The 18568-nt window shown below is 47.7% G+C and overlaps 1 protein-coding gene across 9 annotated transcripts in view; it reads left to right on the forward strand.

Annotated features, from left to right (window-relative positions):
* LOC139541260 (disabled homolog 1-like) overlaps positions 1 to 18568 on the forward strand; it is a 289187-nt gene that overhangs the window by 242835 nt on the left and 27784 nt on the right. For all 9 annotated transcript variants that reach the window (XM_071345706.1, XM_071345707.1, XM_071345705.1 and 6 more), the window contains 3 exons: positions 4808 to 4947; positions 5564 to 5662; positions 7372 to 7503. In XM_071345706.1, coding sequence (XP_071201807.1) covers positions 4808 to 4947; positions 5564 to 5662; positions 7372 to 7503 — 371 coding nt within the window. The remainder of the gene's footprint in view (positions 1 to 4807; positions 4948 to 5563; positions 5663 to 7371; positions 7504 to 18568) is intronic.

Here is an 18568-nt window from a genome sequence, read left to right on the forward strand (position 1 = left end):
GTAGGGGGGTAGAGTCGTGTGTGTGTGTGGGTAGAGTCCAGTGTGTGTGTGTGTGTGGGGGGGGGGGGGGGTAGAGTCCAGTGTGTGTAGGTAGAGTCCAGTGTGTGTGTAGGTAGAATCCAGTGTGTTTGTGTGGGTAGAATCCAGTGTGTTTGTGTGGGTAGTGTCCAGTGTGTTTGTGGGTAGAGTCCAATGTGTGTGCGTGTGGCTTGGTAGAGTCCAGTGTGTGTGTGTGTGTGTGTGTTTGTGTGTGTAAAGTCCAGTGGTGGGTGTGTGTCTGTGGGGAGAGAGTACAGTGTGTTTATGGGTAGAGTCCAGTGTGTGTGTGTGTGTGGACGTGTTTAACTATTCTTTTGGGGACCAGAAGTCCCTACAAGAATAGTAAACGAACAAAAAGTTGACCAAATCAAATCAAATTTTATTTGTCACATACACATGGTTAGCAGATGTTAATGCGAGTGTAGCGAAATGCTTGAATGGGACAGAATTGTATGTCCCCACAAGGTTAGCTGTACAAGACTGTGTGTGTGTGTGTGTGTGTGTGTGTGTGTGTGTGTGTGTGTGTGTGTGTGTGTGTGTGTGTGTGTGTGTGTGTGTGTGTGTGTGTGTGTGTGTGTGTGTGTGTGTGTGTGTGTGTGTGTGTGTGTGTGTGTGTGTGTGTGTGTGTGTGTGTGTGTGTGTGTGTGTGTGTGTGTGTGTGTGTGTGTGTGGGTGTGTGTGGGTGTGTGTGTGTGTGTGTGTGTGTGTAGTTAGAGTCCAGTGTGCGTGTGTAGGTAGAGTCCAGTGTGTGTGTGTGTAAAGTCCAGTGTGTGTGTGGGTAGAGTCATGTGTGTGTGTGTGTGGGGGGGGTGGGGGGGTAGAGTCCAGTGTGTGTAGGTAGAGTAGAGTCCAGTGTGTGTGTGTGGGTGGGTATTGTCCATTATGTGTGTGTGGGTATAGTCCGTGTGTGTGTGTGGGTAGAGTCCAGTGTGTGTGTGTGGGTAGAGTCCAGTGTGTGTGTGTGGGTAGAGTCCAGTCTGTGTGTGTGTGGGTAGAGTCCAGTGTGTGTGTGTGTGGGTAGAGTCAGTGTGTGTGTGTGCGTGTAGAGTCCAGTCTGTGTGTGTGTGGGTAGAGTCCAGTGTGTGGGTAGAGTCCAGTGTGTGTGTGTGTGTAGAGTCCAGTCTGTGTGTGTGTGTAGAGTCCAGTGTGTGTGTGTGTGGGTAGAGTCAGTGTGTGTGTGTGTGTGTAGAGTCCAGTCTGTGTGTGGGTGGGTAGAGTCCAGTGCAAGAGAGATGATTGAATCACCCAAAATGAGTTCCCACATTCCTGACAAAAACACTTGTATTTGATGTAATTGTTATCCTTTCCCCAGTAAAGGTCTGAGCTATAGCCCTGGGGATCATTCATAAGAGAGTAGCTTGACTTTAACAATAGCTGCAGTAGTGTAACATACTGGGTTTAAACAATACTTTCAGCCTGCTGAGTTACTGTGAAGCCTAGGCAATCTCATTTTTCCTATTCATATTAGACATCTTTGTTGTCTTGGGTTGGGTTGTTCTTTTCATGTCCTTTCTCTCTCCTCCAACACTTATCTCTCTCTCTCATCTCTAACTCTCTTTCCTCTCTCAAACCCCTTCTCTCTCACAACTCTCCCTCTCTCACCCTCTCTTCCTCATCCCGCTCTCTTTCTCCATCTTTCTATCTCTCTCACCCCTCCTCTCTCTGTGTGACAGATGTAAAGGAGGATTCTTTCATTAGTTGTGTTAGGCACAGCAGGTCACAGCCTCAGCAGACATTTAATTACACCACACACACTCTCACACACACTCTAACTGGATTAATTCAGCTGTGACAGGAAAGGCTGTGATGGAGCATGGTAATAATATAAACCACTCAGCAAGAAAACTAACCCTAGAGCTATACACATCTACCTCTCCCTACCTCCCCCTTTCTCTCACACTCTCTCTGTCTACCTCTCCCTGTCTCTCACACTCTCTCTGTCTACCTCTCCCTACCTCCCCCTTTCTCTCACACGCTCTCTGTCTACCTCTCCCTTTCTCTCACACTCTCTCTGTCTACCTTTCCCTACCTCCCCCTTTCTCTCACACTCTCTCTCTGTCTACCTCTCCCTACCTCCCCCTTTCTCTCACACTCTCTCTGTCTACCTCTCCCTACCTCTCACACTCTCTCTGTCTACCTCTCCCCCTTTCTCTCAGTCTACCTTTCCCTACCTTCCCCTTTTTCTCACACTCTCTCTGTCTACCTCTCCCTACCTCCCCCTTTCTCTCACACTCTCTCTGTCTACCTTTCCCTACCTCCCCCTTTCTCTCACACTCTCTCTGTCTACCTCTCTTGGCATTTCATGTCGCTCACATGCCGGGGAGACATTCTAAAGGAAGGTGGGGGTGTCGTGTGTGTGTGTTTGAGCACGTGTAAGCATGCCTATACAGTGCCCTGAAAAAGCATTTGCCCCCTTTCTGATTTTCTCTTTATTTAACTAGGCAAGTCAGTTAAGAACAAATTCTTATTTTCAATGACAGCGTTGGAACCGTGGGTTGTTCAGGGGCAGAACGACAGATTTTGACCTTGTCAGCTCGGGGATTTGATCTTGCAACCTTTCAGTTACTAGTCCAACACTCTAACCACTAGGCTACCTGCCGCCCCTGATACTGAATATGATCAGATCTTCAACCAAAACCTAATATTAGATAAAGGGATCCTGAGGTTCTGACTGTGGAATGCAGTGCTTGGTTTTCACCAGGAATAATGGGACCCATGTCGTCCAAAATGTTGACTCAGTTTACCAAAAAAGCACCTGGAAGCAGCTGGATGATCATCAAGACTCTTGGAAGAATGTCCTATGGACAGATTATTCAAAAGTATAACTTTTTGGATGACATGGGTCCCATTATGCCTGGTGAAAACCAAGCACTGCATTCCAGTGGTTTGGGGATGCTTTGCTGCCTCAGGACCTGGACGACTTGCCTTAATAGAAGGAACCATGACTTCTGCTCTGTATCAGAGAATTCTACAGGAGAATGTCAGGCCATCCGTCTGCGAGCTGAAGCTGAAGTGCAGCTGGGTCATGCAGCAGGACAATGATCCAAAACACACATTCAAGTCTACATGAAAATGGCTAAAAAACAACACATTTGAATTTTTGGAATGGCCTAGTCAAAGTCCAGACCTAGTCCCAATTGACATGTTATGGCAGGACTTAAAACAAGCAGTTCGTGCTTGAAAACCCACAAATGTCGATGAGTTACAGCAGTTCTTCATGGAAGAGTGAGCCAAAATTCCTCCACAGCGACGTGAGAGACTGATCAACAACTACAGGAAGTGTTTGGTTGGAGTCATTGCAGCTAAAGGTGGCACAACCAGTTATTAGGTGTAAGGGGGCAATTACTTTTTCACACAGGGGTATTGGGTGTTGCATGACTTAGTTTATGAAATAAATTAAATAAGTAGGTAACTTGTGTTATTTGTTCACTCAGGTTCCCTTTATTTAATATTAGATTGTGGTTGAAGATTTGATAACATTCAGCAATAAAACAAAATGCAAAAGTAGAGAAAATTAGAAAAGGGGCAAATACTTTTTCAAGGCACTGTATGTTCTGTTAGTCTCTAAGTGACAGCCAGTCATAGTGGCCGAAAAAAGCAGGATTAAATACTGCTATGGGTGTCAGGTAGCTTAGAGGTTACAGAGCAACTAAAGGATTGGCGGTTCGACTCACAGGGCTGAAGGGCTTCTGTCATCAGTACCTCAGTACTTACTGCCGTTGTTCTCTTCAGCAAGACACTTAACCCCTAAACACCTGGTCCCAATGCTTCCTGCCTGCCTGTCGTATGTGGGTGGTGCTTCTAATCTCAGGGTGATGGAACAGGGTAAAGGTCCAGAGACAGCTGAAAGAGAGATCAGTCTAAACACTCATGCCCTGAGGATCTTTCTCTCTCTCTCTCACTCTCCTCCTCTCTCCCTCTCTATTGTCTGAGAGGAGTACTCTACTCAACACAGAAGATAACATAGAGAAAGGAGCAAGGACAACACACACACACATACACACATTCAATACACACACAGAGACAATAAAGAGCATGTGGAGAGAGGGGAAACAGAGAGAGGAGATAAAAACAAAATGTCATGCCATCATTCAATAGAATGGGGAGGAAGAGAGAGAATAGGAGAAAGAGAGGTTGAATTGGGGACGAAGAGATGCACTGCAGCATGTTGACCTAGCAGTGTGTTTGTGTCTGTATTTGAGAATGAGAGGCATACTGAAGCCATTTGCCAATCAAATGACAGCAGAATACTGTGTGGCTTTCTTGTTCTTGACTGTGTACTAATACTCTCTTTATAGCTGGATCATAATGAGAGGTGTGTGTGTGTGTATGGTCATGTGTGTGTACTGTACTGACCCTGTGTGTCTCTGTCTCTCTCAGGGCAGGATCATAATGAGAGGTGTGTGTGTGTGTGTGTGTGTGTGTGTGTGTGTGTGTGTGTGTGTGTGTGTGTGTGTGTGTGTGTGTGTGTGTGTGTGTGTGTGTGTGTGTGTGTGTGTGTGTGTGTGTGTGTGTGTGACCCTGTGTGTGTGTGTGTGTGTGTATGGTCATGTGTGTGTGCTGTACTGACCCTGTGTGTCTCTGTCTCTCTCAGGGCAGGATCATAATGAGAGGTGTGTGTGTGTGTGTGTGTGTATGGTCATGTGTGTACTGTACTGACCCTGTGTGTCTCTGTCTCTCTCAGGGCAGGATCATAATGAGAGGTGTGTGTGTGTGTATGGTCATGTGTGTGTACTGTACTGACCCTGTGTGTCTCTGTCTCTCTCAGGGCAGGATCGTAGCGAGGCCGGGTTGATCAGGCGGTTTAAGGGGGATGGCGTTCACTACAAGGCTAAACTCATCGGTCTGGACGAAGTCACTGCTGCACGCGGAGACAAACTCTGTCAAGACTCCATGATGAAGCTCAAGGTGACTGTGTGTGTTTGACCCTGAGGCCAGGGAATGAGGGGGGAGGATGGAGATGGGCGAGAGAAGCAGTGAGGAGGAGGATTTTGGCTCCTATCTCCATTACATGCTGGGTAATTGTGCAAGGGCAGGATGGGGTGAAAAATGAGAGGGGTGCGGAGAAAGGAGATAGAGGCTAGGGTTGATGGGCGAAGGAGAAGGATGAGGACAGGGGTAAAGAGCAGAGGTAGATGGTACATTGATCAAACCGTTTCCCTCTTTGCTCATCCAGACAGAAAATCCAACCATCCACACACGCACACACACACACACACACACACACACACACACACACAGACAGAGACAGACAGACAGACAGACAGACAGACAGAAAGACAGACACTTCCGATCTGTCCTCCTCTTCCAAATCAAATCAAATTTTATTTGTCACATACACATGGTTAGCAGATGTTAATGTGAGTGTAGCGAAATGCTTGTGCTTCTAGTTCCGACCATGCAGTAATATGGAACACGAAGTGAGGCGGCCATCTCTCTCGGAAGTACTTCCCTGTTCTTCTCCATCTAAAGTCAGTAATGTGTGTATATGTGTCTATAACCCTGTTGTGTGTGTGTTCTGTAGGGTATAGCAGCGGCAGGGCGGTCGAAAGGAGACCACAAACAGAAGGTGTTTCTAACTGTCTCCTTTGGAGGGATCAAGATCTTCGATGAGAAGTCTGGGGTAAGTTTCAGAGTGTATGTGCATGTTCCTGTGTGTGTGTGTGTGTGTGTGTGTGTGTGTGTGTGTGTGTGTGTGTGTGTGTGTGTGTGTGTGTGTGTGTGTGTGTGTGTGTGTGTGTGTGTGCGTGTGCGTGTGTGTGTGCGTGTGCGTGTGCGTGTGCTTATGTGTGTGTGTGTGTGTGTGTGTGTAAGATATTGCTCCAAGGGGACAGGTGGACCTGTTAATGAGGCTGCTCTAAGGAGTCCCAAGGGAAATCAGGAGGACCTAATTGAAACCACCTCAGTAGATCAGAATACAGACCTGCTTTATCGTCTGATTGGCATAGAATAGCGTCGGAGTCTGTCTTCCTCTGTGTGTGTCTTTGTGTCTGGTTACTTATGTGTCAGGCTGCCACTAGAGGTGTTTGTGTGTGTGTGTGGCCTTGCCTTTCAACATCGCACACTGCAACCATATTGCTTACATCCCCATCCTCCCTCCCTATGGATAGATGAGCTGGATTGGTGGTTGGATGAATGGATGGATGGATGGATGACCTCTCTCATGGAGGAGGGAAGGTCATGGAGGGAAGAGCTGTTTGAGATTGAAGAGAGGAGCGAAGGAACAATCTCTCCTCCGTCCCCACAGAGGGCAGACGCTCGTGTTCTCTCTTTCTGTCACGGATGAACGGAACACCCAGGAGGGGTGGAGAGAGGCCTTTAACAGAAAAATAAAAAGTGTGTGTATGTCATCCCCTCTCCAGCCCCAGCCTAATACAAGACATCTGGGTTCCATGTCCAATCTACAGGCATGGGATGTGTGTGTTTACTTGCATGTGATCACAGGGCCTCTCCTGCTGGGGGGGGGGGGGGGGGGGTCTTATTATTGTCACATCAGTCAATGGGAGTAATGATAATCATCAGCCTAGTTAATAAATATAGGACACATCAGTCACACAGAGTTACTGTCTCCTCTCGTACCACTGTAGCTGCTGCTGGGTGCTCTGTAGTACTGTCAGCTCTGTCAGAGCTCTGTGTGGGGTTGACAGATGCACGTCTCTGTGTGTATTTGGGCTCCATGCTATGTTCTGAGATTGCCTCTGTCTGTAGTGTCACATCCAGGGAGTAAATGTAGTGATCGACTCGACTGCCTGCAGAGACGCGACTCTCATTGTCACAGACATACACTGTCACACACATGCAGGCACACGCAGCACGTGCGCACACACACACAGACACACAGTCCCAGCTCTGGTTCACTGGGACAACCAATGCCATCTGCCATGGGCACAGCCATCCCTCCCTGGCACAAACCACTCTGGCTAAACTGGAGGGAGTAGGGGAACTAAAGACTGTTAAATGTAGCAGGCGGGAGTGTGTGTGTGTGTGTGTGTGTGTGTGTGTGTGTGTGTGTGTGTGTGTGTGTGTGTGTGTGTGTGTGTGTGTGTGTGTGTGTGTGTGTGTGTGTGTGTGTGTGTGTGTGTGTGTGTGTGTGTGTGTGTGTGTGTGGGTTGAAGAGGTCTAATCCCTCCCTCCTGCCTGGCACAGAAACACAACACAGAGGCTCATAGGGAATAGTGGGACTGTATCCCTCCGTCTGGCCACTTCCTGCTGAGGGCTGCCTGAGCTCTGAATAGAACTACTGCCAGATCATCCTCTCCTCTTTCCTCTCATCTGTTCATCTCTAGATCAATGGTTCTGTCTGTGATGACTTTGTGTTTCTGTCTCTCTCAGGTCCTCCAGCACCACCATGCTGTCCATGAGATCTCGTACATCGCTAAAGACATCACGGACCACCGAGCCTTTGGCTACGTCTGTGGGAAGGAGGGAAACCACCGCTTTGTAGCTATCAAGACCGCTCAGTCAGTGAGTACCACAGAATTTGTGAATGTGTGTGTATGTCCATGATCCCTATTGCCCTCTGCTAGCCACGGGGAACATTGTCCTGTTGACATTTAGATAATGACCCTTGAATTAGCTCTCAGCAGATAGACACATGCAGAGCACAGTCTGCCCTGCTGCTGTGGCATGTGTGTGCGTGCGTGGAGAATAGCGATAGAGTCTATATTTTCACTATTTTGTTGTCTGTGTCTTAAATTCCTGTGGGCAGGTTCTGCGTGTAGACATAGAATCTGCCGGGACGGAATGGGATGTGTGAAATGATGAGCGGCAGTAGTTTTGGTCTTTGGGTTTTCTTCACTGATTATATGGACTAGGGGTGTGAACGTTTAAACATTAAAACATTTAAATGAAATTGGGATCATTAACGTTAAGAGTTAATGTGATTTTTTGGGGTTCCTATTACAAAGTATGTCATTGCCCTTTTAAAACGCCACTGCCCCTGTTTACAACAACAAGAATTAAAGCTGCAAGCAGCATTGGTCCCTCCCCAGCGGGTGGAGACGACAACTCCAAGCCTGGAGCGCATCCTCCAGAGGCAGGGCAGAGACCAGCTACACTTCTGCAGACGCAAGGTGTTCATCTTTCCTGACCTCAGCTCGAATGTCGCCAAGAAAAGAGCTAAATTCTTCGATGTGAAACGCAAACTTCATGTGAAGAAAGTGAATTTCTCACTCCGCTTCCCTGCTCGTCTGCACATTGAACATGCCGGGGGGGAGCTACAATTCGACTCCCACGAGGACGCCCAGCATTGATTCGACAGTCACTTATGAGTCGTATCTTGGATCTATGACCTACTCTTTTGCCAGCCTAGCCTAGCATGCATAGCCTAATTCCTTTTTACAGAAGGGAATTTCTTTTTCTCCCTGTTGCCATTAAAAATTACTGATACTGTCTTGTATGGTTGTCATTTAAGCTACACATTTGGGAGGTCCTTTTTATTTGGCTAGATGTCTAATGTAGTAATGCATGACTACAATTCCAGGCTTTTGCAGAGCTTAGCTCTGTTGTTTTTTCTTTATTTTTGTCTAGATACTTACTGAAGGACTTTTCACTACTTTATTATGCCCTATTGATCATTCGTATGTGTACAGACACTCTTTTCTTTTTTGTAACAGGGTAACATACTGTGGGACACTTATTTGGCAATCCTTAAGACACATTGTATGTGTTGCACTGATTATAGACTCCCTGAGTCAGAACAATTCCGTTTCACTGTTATGGGGTGTGTGTTCTGTTGACCTTCTTTACCGTTTTGTGAATGCCTTTTCAAGTGTATTTCACTACTGGGGCTATGGAGCCTCTCCGCGTTAGGATAGGAAAGTTTTCTTTTTATATTTTATATTGTGTATTTTATACCTAACACAGGCTTCAATAGCGCTTCTCCTTAAGAAGGGGAAAGACCCCACTTCCTGTTCTTCATTTAGGCCCCTAAGTCTCCTTAATGTGGATGTAAAGGTGCTGGCGAAGGTGATAGCGAGGCGTCTGGAAGTAGTCTTACCAGGACTCATATCACAGGAACAAACCGGCTTTATAAAGGACATATATTCATTTTTTAACATTCGGACGCTGTTTAACATGATTTATTGTAAACAATTCTCCAACTCCCCTGAGGTGGTAATCTTCCTAGACGCAAAGAAGGCATTCGACAGAATTGAGTGGGAGAACCTATTTGCTGTTCTTAAAAAATGTGGATTTGGGGACAAATTTAGCTCATGGATCCATCTCTTGTATACATCTCCCCAGGCCAGTGGCTGTACCAATGACACCCGTTCTGATTATTTTGTCCTGGAATGTGGGACACGCCAAGGCTGCCCAATGTCCCCTTTATTATTTGCTGTCACAAATTGAGCCCTTTTCAGTAGCTTTATGGGCATCCTCCTCTTTCCAAGGTGTAAAGGAGTTGAACAAAGGTTATCATTATATGCAGATAATTTGTTACTCTATGTAAATAACCCGGTAACCTGTTTACCTTCTATCCTTTCTATTCTGGAGAACTTTGGCACCTTCTCCGGTCACAAGCTGAATCTCCAGAAAAGTGAGTGCTTCCCAATCAATCCAGAAGGCAGACTTTGCACTTTTGAGCGCTACAGTTCCAGCAGACAGACTTGCCCTTTCAGCTTAGCCACTCTGGTTTCAAATACCTTAGAGTGAACGTAACTCGTTCATTACATGCTCTTTTTTCTGCTAACTTTGCTCCCCTTGCGCAAATGAAAACTGATTTTCAGAGATGGGGTAGCTTACCACTATCACTTAATGGAAGGATTAATGCTGTAAAAATGAATAGTTTACCCAAATTCCTTTATCTATTTCAATCTATCCCAGTGTTTTTTTAAAGTCAATCAGTCAGGCTGTTACCACATTTATCTGGGGAGGAAAGGTACCCAGAGTCAGTAGATCTTTACTTTAGAGGTGCATGTTTAGTGGAGATGTCACGCCCTGACCTTAGAGAGCTTTTTTATGTCTCTATTTGGTTTGGCCAGGGTGTGATTTGGGGTGGGCATTCTATGTTTTTGTTTTCTATGATTTTGTATTTGTATGTTTTGGCCGGGTATGGTTCTCAATCAGGGACAGCTGTCTATCGTTGTCTCTGATTGGGAACCATACTTAGGTAGCCCTTATCCCTCCTTTCTTTGTGGGAAGTTAACTTTGTTTGTGGCACATAGCCCTTAAGCTTCACGGTTGTTTTAAATTGTTTATTGTTTTTGTCGGCGTCATTTCTAAATAAAAGGAATATGTACGCTTGCCACGCTGCGCTTTGGTCCTCTTCATTCGACGGCCGTGAGAGAACTTCCCACCACAAAAGGACCAAGCAGCGTGGCCAGGAGTATGAGACAACGTGGGAGGAGGTAGAGAGGTGGTCGGTCGACCCAGGGAGAGTGCCAGAGCCCGCCTGGGATTCAATTGAGCAGTGCGAGGAGGGATACCGGAGAATGGAGTCGGCGAGAAGTACATGGTTAGCGAGGAAGCCCGAGAGGCAGCCCGCCCCCCCAAAAAATTGGGGGGGGGCACACGGGGAGTTTGGCTGAGTCAGGTTGGAGACCTGAGCCAACTCCCCGTGCTTACCGTGGCGAGCGTAGTACTGGTCAGGCACCGTGTCATGCGGTGGAGCACACGGTGTCTCCAGTGCGCGTTCAAAGCCCGGTGCGCTACATCCCAGCTCCCCGCATCTGCCGGGCTGCCTGCGCCTAGAACTAAGCCTCCTGTATGTCTCCCCAGCCTGGTGAGTCCTGTGCCTGCTGCCATAACCAGGTCTCCTGTATGTCTCCCCAGCCTGGTGAGCCCTGTGGCAATTCCACGTACCAGACTGCCCATACGTCTCCTCACTCCAGTGATGACCCATGCCACGAAGCCTCCAGTGATGATCCATGGCAAGAAGCCTCCAGTGATGATCCATGGCAAGAAGCCTCCAGTGAGGATCCATGGCACGAAGCCTCCAGTGATGATCCATGGCAAGAAGCCTCCAGTGATGATCCATGGCAAGAAGCCTCCAGTGAGGATCCATGGCAAGAAGCCTCCAGTGATGATCCATGGCACGAGGCCTCCAGTGATGATCCATGGCAAGAAGCCTCCAGTGTGGATCCATGGCAAGAAGCCTCCAGTGATGATCCATGGCACGAAGCCTCCAGTGATGATCCATGGCAAGAAGCCTCCAGTGATGATCCATGGCACGAAGCCTCCAGTGAGGAGTCATGGCACGAAGCCTCCAACGACATTCTCCAGTCCGGAGCCTCCAGCGAAGGTCCCCAGTCCGGAGCCTCCAGCGACGTTCTCCAGTCTGGAGCCTCCAGCGAAGGTCCCCAGTCCGGAGTCTCTAACGACGGCCCCCAGTCCGGAGCCTCCAGCGACGGCCTCCAGTCCGGAGCCTCCAGCGACGGCCTCCAGTCCGGAGCCTCCAGCGACGGCCTCCAGTCCGGCGCCTCCAGCGACGGCCTCCAGTCCGGCGCCTCCAGCGACGGTCCCCAGTCCGGAGCCTCCAGTGACGGTCTCCAGTCCAGGGCCCGCAACGAGGGTTCCCAGTCCGGGGCCCGCAATGAGGGTTCCCAGTCCGGGGCCCGCAGCGAGGGTGCCCAGTCCGGGGCCCGCAGCGAGGGTACCCAGTCCGGGGCCCGCAACGAGGGTCCCCAGTCCGGGGTCGGCGACGAGGGTCCCCGCACCAGAGGTGCCACCAAAGTGGGGTGAGCCAGTGGTGGAGCGGGGTCTGCGTCCCGCACCTGAGCCGCCACCGTGGATAGATACCCACCCAGACCCTCCCCTATAGGTTCAGGTTTTGCGGCCGGAGTCCGCACCTTTGGAGGGGGGGGGGGGGGGGGTACTGTCACGCCCTGACCTTAGAGAGCTTTTTTATGTCTCTATTTGGTTTGGTCAGGGTGTGATTTGGGGTGGGCATTCTATGTTTTTGTTTTCTATGATTTTGTATTTCTATGTTTTGGCCGGGTATGGTTCTCAATCGGGGACAGCTGTCTATCGTTGTCTCTGATTGGGAACCATACTTAGGTAGCCTTTTTCCCTCCTTTCTTTGTGGGAAGTTAACTTTGTTTGTGGCACATAGCCCTTAAGCTCTTTTGCACCCCAGTATCTCTACTTGCACATCATCATCTGCAAATCTATCACTCCAGTGTTAATGCTAAATTGTAATTATTTCGCCACTATGGCCTATTTATTGCCTTACCTCTCTAATCTTACTACATTTGCACACACTGTATATAGATTTTTATATTGTGTAACTCTGTGTTGTTTTTGTCGCACTGGTTGGCTTTATCTTGGCCAGGTTGCAGTTGTAAATGAGAACTGGTTCTCAACTGGCCTACCTGGTTAACCTTTTATGGCTGCATCCCGCTACCGGGATCGATATGACAACAGCCAGTCGAAGTGCAGGGCGCCAAATTCAAAAAACAGAAATCTCATAATTAAAATTCCTCAGACATTCATGTGTCTTATATCATTTTAAAGGTAATCTTGTTGTTAATCCCACCAAAGTGTCCGATTTCAAATAGGCTTTTCAGCGAAAGCACTACAAACGATTATGTTAGGTCACCACAAAACCACAATAACCACAGCCATTTTTTCCAGCTAAAGATAGCTTTCACAAAAAAACAGAAATAGAGATAAAATTAATCACTAACCTTTGATTATTTTCATCAGATGACACTCATAGGACTTCATGTTACACAATACATTCATGTTTTGTTTAATTAAGTTCATATTTATATCAAAAAATCGGAGTTTACATTGACGCGTTAGATTCACTAGTTGCAAAAACATCAAGTGACTTTGCATAGCCACATCGTTTCAACAGAAATACTCATCATAAATATAGATGATAATACAAGTTATACACATGGAATTATTGATATACCTCTCCTTAATGCAACCGCTGTGTCAGATTTCAAAAAAACTTTACGGAAAAATAAACCATGCAATAATCTGAGACGGAGCTCAGATGAATAGCCAAATTGGACTCAACAGAAACCAGAAAATACATGATAAATGTTTCCTTACCTTTGATGAATTCATCAGAATGCAGTCCTAGGAATCCCAGGTCCACAATAAATGCTTGATTTGTTCGTTAATGTCCGTTATTTATGTCAAATTAGCTACTTTCGAATTGTTTACCAAACCCCCTAACCAAAGTCTCAAAGCGCGACCACTATAACGTGACGAAATCCAAACGTTCCGTTACAGTCAGTAGAAACATGTCAAACGATGTACTGAATCAATCTTTAGAATGTTGTTAATTAACATACATCTTGAATAACGTTCCAACCGGAGAATTACATCGACTTCAATTGAGAGATGGAATGGAGATGCCTATCACGTGAACGCGCAAGGTGAAAGCAGTGGCAGTGGTGAATCATTTCTGTCTCCTTCGGCCCCCCTTCACATTAGATTCATCAGACAAAGTTTTATTGACTGTTGACATCTAGTGGAAGCCGTAGGAAGTGAAAACTCATCAATGGCTCGCTGTGATTTCTTTGAGAGCTTGGTTGAAAATTGGCACCCCCAGAAAAAATACAAACAGGAAGTGGAACTTTTTAGGTTTTTGCCTGCTATACTCACAGATATAATTCAAACAGTTTTAGAAACTTCAGAGTGTTTTCTATCCAATATGAATAATAATATGCATATATTAGCAACTGGGAATGAGGAGCAGGCCATTTAATATGGGCACCTCTGTGCACCTTTCATCCAAGCTACTCAATACTGCCCCTGCAGCCATAAGAAGTTAAATAAAGGTGATTTTTTAAATTTATAAATCATCCTTCCACTCCCTCCCCTCTACCTTCTCTTCCTCTCTATCTGCTGCTAAAGCCACTTTCGATCACTCTACATTTCAAGCTTCTGCCTCTAACCCTAGGAAACTCTTTTCCACCTTCTCCTCTGTCCTTAATCCTCCACCCCCTCCCTCACTGCGGATGACTTTGTCAACCACTTTGAAAAGAAGGTTGACGACATCCGCTCCTCATTCACTCAGCCTATTGAGTCCGTGGGCCCACTACCCTACGCCTTGATCACTTTCTCCCCTCTCTCTGCAGAGGAAATCTTGTGACTAGTGAGGTCCGGCTGCCCTACAACCTGCCCTCTTGACCCATCCCTTCCTCCCTTCTCCAGACCATCTCTGGAGATGTTTTCCCGTTCCTCACTTTCCCCATCAACTCATCCATGACCACTAGCTGCGTCCTCTCTGACTTCAAAATGGCCCGAGTCACTCCCCTCCTCACGAAGCCAACACTCGATTCCTCTGTCGTCAAAACCTACAGACCGGTATCCCGTCTTTCTTTTATTACCAAAACACCTGAATGTGCTGTCTCTGACCAACTTTCACTATCTCTCTCAGAACGATCTTCTTGACCCTAAACAGTCAGGCTTCAAGACGGGTCACTCAACCAAGACTGCTCTTCTCTGTGTCACGGAGGCTCTCTGCACTGCCAAAGCTAAATCTCTATCCTAAATCTCTGTGTCTGTGCCATGTACTCTCACGACTGGTGTCCCCCAGTGCTCGGTTCTAGTTCCTCTCCTCTTCTCTCTGTACACAAGTCCCTGGGCTCCATGACATGGTTTCTCCTATCATTGCTATGCGGATGACACTCAACTACTTTTTACGCCTTCCCCCCTTCCTGACACTCAGGTGGTGACACGCATCTCTGCATGCCTGGCAGACATCTCAGCTTGGATGTTGGCCCACCACCTCAAGCTCCACCTCGACAAGACGGAGCTGCTCTTCCTCCCGGGGAAGGTCTGCCTGCTTAAAGACCTCTCCATCACAGTTGACAACTCCACGGTGTCCTCCTCCCAGAGTGCAAAGAACCTTGGTGTGACCCTGGACAACATCCTGCCATTCTCTGCAAACATCAAAGCAGTGACTCACTCCTGCAGGTTCATGCTCTACAATATCCGTAGAGTACGACCCTACCCCACACTGGAAGTCCTAATCCAGGCACCTGTCATCTCCCGCCTGGACTACTGTAACTTGCTGTTGGCTGGGCTCCCCGCTTGTGCCATCATACCCCTGCGACTTATCCAGAACGCTGCTGCCCGCCTGGTGTTCAATCTTCGCAAGTTCTCCCATGTCAGTCCACTCGCATCCACTACAAGACCATGGTACTTGCCTACGGAGTAGCAAGAGGAACTGCACCTCCCTACCTTCAGGCTATGCTCAACCCCTACACCCCAACCCGAGCACTCCGTTCGGCCACCTATGGTCTCTTGGCCCTCCCACCCCTACAGGAGGGCAGCTCCCGCTCACCCCAGTCCAAGCTCTTCTCTGTCCTGGCAGAGTCTTTGCCAATCTTCTGAAAACATCTGGAACCCTACCACTTCAAAGAGTATTTTATATAATCCCACAGCACGTTCTCACCAAGACCCCTCCCCTAACTTTAGCCTACCATTTGAAGTATTTCATTAGGCTTATGTGGTCTAAAAGGAATGAAAATACAATCACGAGGATCCACTTTTATAGAATATAGGCCTATAATGACATACAGACAGTGCATTGCACAAACAAAACAACCCTCGCAATATCAACTGGAATTACATGGGTCTATTACTTTCACTGGCAAACATGGTTACAGACATAACAACATTATAGTACCCCTTCATCGTGAGGAAAAGCACATGAGCTAATTATAATACACAAAGTAAGCAAAACATAGATATGCATCATTCCAACATTGCCTAAACATTGCCTACTAATGACAGAGACCTATATAAACAATATAACAATTAAGATGTACAAACTATGGCATAAGGGAACGATGAGTGGATACGAGTTAAGCCGTAATTAAGACATTAATGAGTGAACTCAGATGGACAATATGCACAATATACAGAATTCAGAACATGGGCCGTTCTTACAGTATTCTCCCTGTACACCAAGTCAGAAACGTAGGATCAATAACGGGGGCATATAAGCAGACAATGAAAGCTTTTACAATATTCGATGATGACATTTCTCTAAAACTGGCTATAGGCTACATGTGCACCACCAAGTCAGAACAGTATAGGCTATGTTCTGAGAGGGAGAGGGACCAAATTCTTAGGGTGAGACGCATAGGCTACTAGCAGCTTACTACACAACATACACTTAGTATTACTTTCTTAGCTACAGCATACATATATCGCTGGCTTATTACATAATTTATATAATTTATAGAGGCCTATTTTTGGTTTCGATTCATGGGGCTTTCAAGACAACTGGGAACTCTGGAGAAAAAAAACAGGTCAAATCATGATGTCAGTGATCTTCAGGTCAGAAAGTCGGAGCTCTAGAAAGAGACCCGAGCGAGTTCCCGACTTGGAATGCCGAGTTGGATGAGCGTTCAGTGTATTTTCCCAGTTGGAGCTCGTTTTTTTCTCCAGTTCCCAGTTGTCTTGAATGCACCGTTCTGTGTTCCCAGTTGTTTTGAACCCGGCAGAAGTCATGCTCGATTGATAGCATGGCCAATGGATTCAACCATTTCTGGCCCATGGTGTTGATTGTGAATGTTAATCCTATTATGCTTGTAAAAGAGACCCTTTCAGACAGATGTTTTAAATCCTTAAACCCAGACTTGGACCACACACCCTCTCCACCGAATAGCAGGCAGGGGAAGCAAAATAGTGATTACTTTGCATCGCAGTTAGCCACTGAGCCATTGATTCCTTCCTCATTGTGGAATTTGCGATTCCCGACTTATGTAATGTCCAATGGCCGAAGAACGTCTCGGTGATCAATCTATAATTTCTGTTCATATGACAAGAATTGAAAAGGATTTGCCAGTATATTGTTAACGTGATTCATGATGATGACTGCTTGTCTACAGTACATTTGTAGCTAAGATTTTGAAAGTATGACTTTGACATGATCAGTCCAATCAAAGCTACAGTAGATATAACGTGATTTGACATCATTTTACCTGTGGCCAAGGACCTTGAGCCTTTTTGGATGGGCACTTCTAATGTAAATCTATGGCAGCACCCAAGGGGCTTGAACTGCCTAGCTCTCCCTGAAGATTCTTCGGTGACGTAGTGTCCGCATGAGTGACGGAACACTGAGCCAATCATGGCGCAACTAGAGAAAATTCCCAACGCCTAAGCTCTGCTTTTACTGGCTGCCCCTCCACCACAGAAAGCATTTTTTTTTGCTTAACAGGTAGGGCTTAAAACAGGCGGGGCTCTGCCACACCTGCCCTGAATGACGGGTCACCGCTGAATGTAAATGACTAGGTAGATAGGTAAACTATTATACTATGGGTTGTCTGATTTTGTTTTATTAACAACATTAATTTGCAAAAATAGTAGCACACTGGAAAGTTATAATGTCCTGAGTGATAAAGTATAGGCTTTGAATTACTTTTCCAGCAGCTACAGTAGGCTACACACTGCAGTTTAAGTTGAGAGCCGCGTGGTGCGCATTATAGACTATTTAATTCCCTTCATCTGAACATCGGAGCATCAACAACAATCATGCATGTCAGTTCAGTGCAAACAGAGGAAATCATTTATTTAGGAATATATAGAACTGACATGCTTCTGTATTAGGCTATGCCATCTCCAAACCGTGATGAGGGGAGCAGGGAGCTGCCGTGCGTTGTTAGTGATGAGGGGAGCAGGGAGGTGCGGTGTGAGTGATGAGGGGAGCAGGGAGGTGCGGTGTGAGTGATGAGGGGAGCAGGGAGGTGCCGTGCATCTGTGAGTGATGAGGGGAGCAGGGAGGGGCCGTGCGGTATGAGTGATGAGGGGAGCAGGGAGGGGGTGTGTGGTGTGAGTGATGAGTGATGAGGGGAGCAGGGAGGTGCGGTGTGAGTGATGAGGGGAGCAGGGAGGGGCCGTGCGGTATGAGTGATGAGGGGAGCAGGGAGGGGGTGTGTGGTGTGAGTGATGAGGGGAGCAGGGAGGGGCCGTGTGAGGGATGAGGGGAGCAGGGAGGGGGTGTGCGGTGTGAGTGATGAGGGGAGCAGGGAGGGGCCGTGCGGTATGAGTGATGAGGGGAGCAGGGAGGGGGTGTGTGGTGTGAGTGATGAGGGGAGCAGGGAGGGGGTGTGTGGTGTGAGTGATGAGGGGAGCAGGGAGGGGGTGTGCAGTATGAGTGATGAGGGGAGCAGGGAGGGGCCGTGCGGTATGAGTGATGAGGGGAGCAGGGAGGGGGTGTGTGGTGTGAGTGATGAGGGGAGCGGGGAGGGGGTGTGTGGTGTGAGTGATGAGGGGAGCAGGGAGGGGGTGTGCGGTATGAGTGATGAGGGGAGCAGGGAGGGGGTGTGTGGTGTGAGTGATGAGGGGAGCAGGGAGGGGGTGTGCAGTATGTGTGATGAGGGGAGCAGGGAGGGGCCGTGCGGTATGAGTGATGAGGGGAGCAGGGAGGGGGTGTGTGGTGTGAGTGATGAGGGGAGCAGGGAGGGGGTGTGTGGTGTGAGTGATGAGGAGAGCAGGGAGGGGGTGTGTGGTGTGAGTGATGAGGGGAGCAGGGAGGGGCCGTGCGGTATGAGTGATGAGGAGAGCAGGGAGGGGGTGTGTGGTGTGAGTGATGAGGGGAGCAGGGAGGGGGTGTGTGGTG

Source organism: Salvelinus alpinus, chromosome 16, assembly GCF_045679555.1.
Source record: "Salvelinus alpinus chromosome 16, SLU_Salpinus.1, whole genome shotgun sequence".
Lineage (NCBI taxonomy): Eukaryota > Metazoa > Chordata > Actinopteri > Salmoniformes > Salmonidae > Salvelinus > Salvelinus alpinus.